At 54.0% G+C, this 8,223-nt stretch overlaps 1 protein-coding gene across 1 annotated transcript in view; it reads left to right on the top strand.

The window, feature by feature from the left end:
- Nucleotides 1-4,547: 4,547 nt before the first annotated feature.
- dcc (DCC netrin 1 receptor) overlaps nucleotides 4,548-8,223 on the top strand; it is a gene marked incomplete at both ends in the record, with an annotated part of 145,567 nt that continues 141,891 nt past the window's right edge. The window contains 4 exon segments of the mRNA XM_084442525.1: nucleotides 4,548-4,602; nucleotides 5,011-5,084; nucleotides 5,086-5,115; nucleotides 5,117-5,348. Of these exon segments, the coding sequence (XP_084298651.1) occupies nucleotides 4,548-4,602; nucleotides 5,011-5,084; nucleotides 5,086-5,115; nucleotides 5,117-5,348 (391 nt within the window).

The raw sequence follows: 8,223 nt of genomic DNA, 5'->3' as shown, positions 1-8,223 counted from the left end.
ACAGACCTCAGCCCCCCCCCCCCCCCCCCCCCCCCTCCAAACCATGGCTCCAGGCCAAGGCCCCAGCCGGCGGGTCAGAGTCTGACCTGAGTGCCTTTATTAATGATGCTTAGCGCGACGCCGGCATCGTCGACCAGATGCTGCTGTGTTCAAAGGCCCGGCCTTTGGGATAGGCTGCTGCAGGGGAGGGAGGGGGGGGGAAGGAATAGGCCGCCGCACAGCAGCACGGAGGGGAGGAGATGAGCACGTCGCACACGAGCAGGGGCTCAGGGAAACAGCCTGAGGAGGGCAGGGCGGGTGGGGGTGGGGGGGGCACGAAGACACACCACAGACCACCTGTCCTGACTTGTACCCCGGCCCCCGACATGATTCACAAAACACCGTCGATCGATTTCAAACCTCCACCCTGTCTTCACTTAAAAATATGACTCCGTTGATCAAATTCAAATCTCCACCCTATCTTCACTGACTGACAATCTGACTTGGATCCGTTCAGGATTCAGCACCCCCTCCGGTCCCGGAAGGGAAGCGCGCGTGCGGCGCATATTTGTGCGGTTCCCGTTGAGTGCGGCGGCGGCCTGGAGCCCAGCGCCAGCAGCAGCCAGACTGTAATTGATCAGGTTCCGGATGGTGACAGCAGCGAAGGGAACGGGAGCCAAGCCATTTTTTTTTTTTCACCAGATGCCATCAAGCGTGTTAAAAAGTAAACAAGCCCGCGTTAGGAATGCCGGCAAGGTCCAGGCCGTGGTCGTGGCCGTGGCCGGGGGGGGGGGGGGCTCACCTCTGCGGTACACTCCCGGTTTTGGAGGAGGGAGGGGGGGGGGGGGCGAAGCTGGCGGCGGACGTGGTCATCGCCTCTGTTTACTTTTTCGCTGACCACCTCCTGATGGGGTCTGATGACGGGGAGACGTCGAGACGGACGACGGACGAGACAGACGGCGAAGTGGCGAGTGCTTTCCCCGTCGCGCGGAGAGCTATGCCCGCACCGCCGCTGCGGAGGAGGAGCAGGAGAAGGACAGGGAGATTGAAGACGAGAGGAGGAGAGATAGAAAGTTAGATAGAATCAACCGGCAGGTGGACCACAAGGACACCTGAGGGAGAGAGAGAGAGATTAAAAGTGTGTTTGTGTGTGTGTGTGTGTGTGTGTGTGTGCATATGTGTGTGTGCGCGTGTGTGTGTGTGATGGGGGTCAGATGCGAGCGAGATGAAGTTGTCAGGACGGGGCTGAGACTGAACGAAGGTCTGAGGGAGGTGTCTGAGGGAGAATCAATAGCTGCAGCCGCGGAGGAGGACAGATGAGAGAGCACAATGAAGAGATATCAGCCCCGAGATGGTATCTCCGGCCTGCAGATGCAGCCAGCACTGGATTAGAAGGGGAGCGTCCAGTTCACACTTGATGAGGGGATCGGGGGTCTCGGCCATAAACCATAAACTACTCTTAGTTTCTATCAATCTTTCTTATAGTTGTACAGTTCAGTCAGTGTGCAGGAATCAAAAGGAATTTCATATCACGGCATCCGCACGGTTTGTGAGGATATTTCAAAAAGCTGTTATGAATGTTTCATCGCGTCGCTCCGCGTCTCTTGCTTCAGATCGATATCCTGGCTGCCTTTGCGGCCCAGTAGGTCGCCTTTGTGATTTTATGATTTAGCCTCTAACTAAAAGTAGGCGTGTTTCAAAAAGATTTCAGCGTTCAAAAAGATTCCCGCTTCAAACAATGATTTAGGCTGAAAACCCTTGAAATAGTCGGGATGTTAGTTGGAGTGGGCAGACTGCAGAGTGGTTTAAAACCTCTCGGCTGTGAGGATAGATAACCCAAGCGGCTTTACCCTTTAAACCTGGCCCAATTACCGCTTTAATATCCCACAAGCACATTTAAAACACTTTTCTGTGAGTGGCCTAATTTTCACCTCAAGTGAGAGCTGCCCGAATGAACAAACACATTGTTCTCTCGTTCCCTAAAGACAGAGCGGTTGGTTATTTATTTGTTTATTTCCTTCTTTCCTCAGGCCATTAGCTTCTAAACCCCTGTGCTCACTGTGGCTTGTCCAGGGATAAAGAGACAATGCCCACGTAACAGAAACCGATATGGATATTGAGATATTTTCATACAGGAATAAGACAAGACTGTGCTCGCATATATCTACAGTATCTGTCTGTCTGTCTGGCAGAGCCACAGTGGTCAATGGGAAACTGCACAGCCTTGAGTCTATGGTCGGCCGATGGCCACGGAGGTGGTAGAGGTCTCCATCACGGCACACAGCGGTTTCGCCCCCAGTTTGGAGTTGCGCCGGTCACAGCTGAAGCACTGCCCAAACAAAACCATTTACAGAACACTTACATTTAAGTCGCTAGTCGGCAGACGCTTTTATCCGACGCAACTTATGATAACGCCCACAGCAGCAGTAGCGGCGGGCACTGTCTCCTCTCAGATGTAGGAGTGTGCTATTTCCTTTCGTCTGACAGAGCTCCGCTCTCTCTCCGTCTCTCTCTCCTTCTCTCTCTCTCCTTCTCTCTCTCTGTGTGCGTCTACATCTCTCTCTATTTCTCTCTCCGTCTCTTCTTCTCTCTCTGTCTCTCTCTCTCTGTGTGTCTACATCTCTCTTCTGTCTCTCCTCTCTCTCTGTCGCTCTCTCTCTCTCTGTCTACATCTCTCTCTCTCTCTCCCTTCTCTCTCTCTGTGTGCATCTACAATCCTCTCCTCTATTTCTCTCTCCGTCTCTTCTTCTCTCTCTGTCTCTCTCTCTCTGTGTGTCTACATCTCTCTCTCTCTGTCTCTCCTCTCTCTCTGTCGCTCTCTCTCTCTCTGTCTACATCTCTCTCTCTCTCCTTCTCTCTCTCTGTGTGTCTACATCTCTCATTCTTTCTCTCTCCATCTCTCCTTCTCTCTCTCTGTCACTCTCTCTCTCTGTGTGTGTCTACATCTCTCTCTCTCTCTCTCTCTCCGTCTCTCTCTGGCCGTCAGTGGGCGCCGCTGTTTGGAATGCAAGTCCCCCCCCCCCCTCTGTCTTTTCTTCCTCCTACTGCCACCCCCCCCCCCCCTTCCCCCCCCACCCGGTCAGCTCATCGCTTTTTTACCCCCCTCCCCCCCACCCCACTCCTCTCCCCCAGAGCGAGGGAACTGGGGAGCTAGACAGGTTTTTTTCAATTATCCATTACCATGCTCTCTGGCGAGGGCATGGGGGGCGACCATCGAGGAGGCTGATTCATCCTCTCTCCACCACCTCCCTTTACCGCTACCCCCCCCCCCCCCCCCCCCCCAACATCCCTCCCTCCCCCACCCCCCCCCCCCCCCACCGCGACCCCACCCACCCCCCCCTCCCTCCCCCACTCTTATCTGCGTGAGTCACCACAACTCCAGTCTCAGTAGGCAGCTCTTTGTTCCGGACACTGTATTTGACGGATGTCTGTGGAGGAAGTCAGCGTGCCCTTCTTCCATAGGGGAGAATGTTTTTCTTGCTTTCTTCTTCTTCTGCGCTTTCCTCTCCAGAAGGAGAGAGAGGCTCCAAAGCCTTTTGTCGAAATTCATACAGAATAAATGGGGAAAAAAGTGTTATGAGCTCTTTTTTTTATAGTAATGAGAAAAGGATTTTGAACTTAGAGCTTTGAACTTTGAACATAGCATTGGTAAACTTGGAATAAAAAGGTAGACTGCGTTGGCTTTTGTTATACTTTATTGATGAAGTACCGTCGCTTGGCAAACGAAACCAAAACTGCGTACTGCATAGAACTACAATCAGCCAGCTCTACCACAGTTATCATTTCATTAGCATTTGAATCATTCAGCACCTTCTGGAAGGTTCTCTCTGTCTCTCTCTCTCCCTCTGTCTCTCTCTCTCTCTATCCCCCCCTCTCTCTCTCCCTCTCTCTCTCTCTCTCCCCCTCTCTCTCTCTCCCTCTCTCTCTCTCTCTCTCTCTCTCTCTCCCCCCCTCTCTCTCACTCTCTCTCTCTCTCTCTCCCCCCCCCTCTCTCTCTCTCTCTCTCTGCCCCTCTCTCTCTCTCCTCTCTCTCTCCCTCTCTCTCTCCCTCTCTCTCTGTCTCTCTCCCTCTCTCTCTCTCTCTCTCTCTCTCTCTCTCATCCCCTTCACACACATCCCCTCTCTCAGAGTCATCCGGGGAGGCTGTTTTCATTTGAGCAATTTCCTCTCTGTAATACCATGAACAGAATAACTTATGAACTTGTTCTCCGAATTGATCTATTTAGGAGTTTTTAGCTTACTAGCATTTGAGGTGGATAGAGACGACCAGTGCACTTTTTAAAATTACCGTTGCCCTGAGGCGAAAGCTCTGATTGATCTGAACAAATTGCTTCGTTGAACCAAAACGTTTGAAGTTAAAAGTCATTTTTGAGGCAGAATATGCAGGGTGGGAAGATGTTGGTTTGTGTGTGGGCCTTTAATAGACCCATACTCAATCCAACATGTCCTAGATACGAAATATGATCTCTCTACTGGAGCTGGTCTGTTTGGACCGATTATAAGTACAGAGTTTATCAATTCACATTGCAGTAGAGCATTAAACCATAAATGAGCGACTAGTGATCCATATGCCTGATGAAGATCCCTGGGTGGAGGTCTGCATCGTCAGTGATATTTTGAAGCGTAAAATGCATCTCTCTTCATGCTTACAAATTAAAACATCACCTCTTCTCTCCCTCGCTCGCTCTCACTCCTCCCCTCTCTCTCTCCGCTCTTCACCCCCATCTCCTCTCCCTCCTCTCCCTCCTCTCTCTCTTCCCCCTCTCCTTCTCCTCCCCCCCTCTTCTCTCCCTCTCCTCTCCCTCTCCTCCCCCTCTCTTCTGCCTTTCTTCCTCCTCTCCTTCTCCACTCCCTCTTCCTCTCCCCTTCCTCTCCCTCTCCTCTCCCTTTCATCCCCCTCTCTTCTGCCTTTCTTCCTCCTCTACCTCTCCTCTTCCTCTCCTCTACCTCTCCCCCTTCCTCTCCTCTTCCTCTCCTCTCCTCTCTCTTCCCCCCCCCCCCCCCCTGTTCCCTGACCTCTGCCCCCTCCAGGCGCCGAGTCGTCGTCGCAGGGCTTCGTGGACCTGCGCTTCGTCCAGGAGCCCCAGGACACGGTGACCGTGAGGGGGGGGCGTCCTGCAGCTGGACTGCCAGGCCCCGGTCGGACCACCAGAGCGGCGCCGCCCCGGTCATCAGCTGGAAGAAGGACGGGGTCCTGCTGAGCGCCGTGGTGGACGAGAGGAGGCAGCAGCTGGCCAACGGGTCGCTGGTCGTCCACAACGTGGTCCACGCGCGCCACCTCCGGCCCGACGAGGGATCGTACCAGTGTCTGGCCGTTCTGGACGGACTGGGCGCCATTGTCAGCAGGACGGCAAAGGTCACCGTGTCCGGTAAGGGGCTCGGCCGCCGGACGCACGCCGGTCCCACTTGTTTTATTGGAGGAGAGGTTGTTGTTGTTGTCTCAGCGGCAGATATGTACAGCTGTGGACCACAGAGACAGAAGTAGAACACGTTGCGCGCATACTTATACTACCAACCTTGAGACCTCAGAAATAGGGTGCATTTCAAAACCTATTTCGGGGGGGGGGGGGGGGGGGGGGGGGGGGACATTTTCCTGTATCCTACTGACATTATGAAAAGGATTTTTTTTTTTTTAAAGCACACAGCACAATTAAATTTGGAGCGTTATGTTAGAATGAAACAGGTCGTGACTCGTGAGTAAATGTGATTGTCAGAAATCGGGAGAAATGCAGGAGAAATATGACCCCGCGGGAAAACCGGGAGAGGGCACTGAAAATCAGGAGTCTCCCGAGAAAAATCGAGAAAAATCGGGAGGGTTGGCGAGTATGGTTGAGTCTCATCTCCTTGGGTATCCCAGGTTAAGCACTGGTCTGAGTCATCTCATTTGTAGATAACCGCAGGAAATAAAAAAGAGCCATTAATATGAAGGCAAATCTGACCAGTATTACCCTTTAGTGTGGGTTTTGGGTAAGCACACACTGAGCTGAGGGTTCTATAGAAATGGAGGATTACGGTTGACGTCGGTACGCCGGAACATCCTGGAAGCTGTTTTCTCGTCCGCCGGCGTAAACGGCTTTGGAATCGGCGTCGGGCGGAGTGAGGAGCGCTTGTTGTGAGGAGCGCTTGTTGTGAGAAGCGCTTGTTTTGAGGAGCACTTGTTGTGAGAGGCGTTTGGAGTTGCCCTCAGGAGCCGGGTGAAAGCCACCCCAGCGCCTCGTCTGCCGGGTACAGACAGGCTGAGCTCCTCTGATCTCCCCGCTAACCTCATCCACAGAAACAGCCGGGATATAAACAGTCCGGGAGAACTCTCTCTATCTCTCCCTCTCCCTCTTTCTCTCTCTCTCTCCCTCTCTCTCCCTCTCTCTCCTCTCTCTCTCTCCTCTCTCTCCCTCCTCTCTCCCTCTCTCTCTCTCTCTCTCTCCCCCTCTCTCTCTCTCTCCCCCCTCTCTCTCTCTCTCTCTCTCCTCCCCCTCTCTCTCTCTCTCTCTCTCTTCCCCTCTCTCTCTCTCTCTCTCTCTCTCTTTCTCTCTCCCCCTCTCTCCCCCTCTCTCTCTCTCTCCCCCTCTCTCTCCCTCTCTCTCTCTCTCTCTCTCTCTCTCTCTCTCTCTCTCTCTCTCTCTCTCTCCTCTCTCATCTCATCTCCTCTCCTTCTTCTTCCTCTCAGAGGGGTGCTCTTGACCCGGGCCTGGAGGGGGGCGGACCCGAGGCGCCGGCCCGAGACAAAGCCGCCTTATGGGTCTAATGTTGAGCAGCGCAGGGGCAAGTGTTGTTTAACTAAAACACGCAGGGGCCTAATTACCCAGGAGTCCGCGGGCCGAGGCAGCTCCATTTGGGGCTCCGATTGGGGCTCCGGGGCTCCCACAAATCTGGCCTGGCTGAAGAGGTGGGATTAAACAGTCTTTTCAAATACAGCGTGTGGCGTGTTGTGTTTAACGCAGTTAGCTCAGGCGCACAGGGACTGTTCCCTCTTCCTGTCTCATCCAGAATGATTTAGCTATTTATTTTGCTAGTCTACTTTCACAGGGACAATGCACACCAATCAACATTACTGTAAACGTGCCAGTTTGAACTGGGTAGCTAGTTACCGAGCACCTCCCGCCTGCGGGTCGGTAATAGTCTCCAACACAGAGGGGCGATGCGTGTTCAGTCACCCGTGACCAACGGGGCTTGGACTGAAAGGGCCTGCTCACTTTCCCTTCCTCCACATATGTGAGTTAGACGGCATAGGCCTCCCTGGCCCCCCTGCTGTGCTGAACACGTTACTGAACACGTTCAGTAACTCGGCGAGGGGCTGGGCCTAGGCGGGGGGTGGAGATAAACCGGGCGGGCGCCATGGCCGCAGACTCCCGCCGTCACCTTCCTCTCATCTTCCTTCTTTTGGCAGTTTCACGGCTTTTTGGACAGACTAGACTAGACCGGGAGGGGACGGGGGGGACGGGGGGGGGGGGCGGACAGGTGTTTCGACGTGTCCGTCTTTGACAGGCTTTTGTGGAGCGTGACCCCCGCTGGCGTGGCGAGCGGACAGCCAGGCCGAGGCACTCAGAGAGACTGTGGGGGGGTGGGGGGGTGGGGGGGGGCGGGGCAGACAGCGAGAGAGATATGAGTGCTGAGCTCCTGGACACGGTCAGAGCAGACCGCATTAAATACGCCCCATCAACTCCTGCTGGGGGGACAGTTCTGGGTTAACCCACCGAAATAGGCACCTCCGGTTAAGCAGTCCCTAGCACATGGTTTTGGGAGACTGTCCCCTGAGATAACAACTTATGTTTATAATGTATTTAGCTCTCTTTACTGTGTAATGGCCCCCCCCCCCCCCCCCTCCCACACACACACACACACACACAAAACGGCATCCCCCCACCTCCTGGTGAAACCATGGAAACGGCAAGTGGAATAGGCACAACCGAAAGTGACATCGGAGTCTTTAATGTAATGGCAGTTGGCAGCGCTGGCCGGCCATGTTTCTGAATGGCTCTTCTTGAGTGTGGCGTTAGCGGAGCCCTCGGTGAGATTGAAGTGCCAGCCGGGATGATTGGCCGTGAAAGCCCCCCGCGCTCACACTCTCAACGGACCGCACCCCCCCCCCCCACCCGCCCCCGCCCCCAATATGGCGCCGAGGGGCTTGTTGGCCGGCACCCTCTGCCCACTGCCGGCGCATTTTCGGTTCAAATAGCCTTCCCAACAAATACTGTACTCCCACTTTTAGATGTAAATGTAATAAGTTACATAATTTTATTCCATTTC

This window comes from Borostomias antarcticus, assembly GCF_949987555.1.
Source record: "Borostomias antarcticus genome assembly, chromosome: 8".
NCBI lineage: Eukaryota > Metazoa > Chordata > Actinopteri > Stomiiformes > Stomiidae > Borostomias > Borostomias antarcticus.
This window is presented reverse-complemented; position numbering and strand designations above follow the sequence as displayed.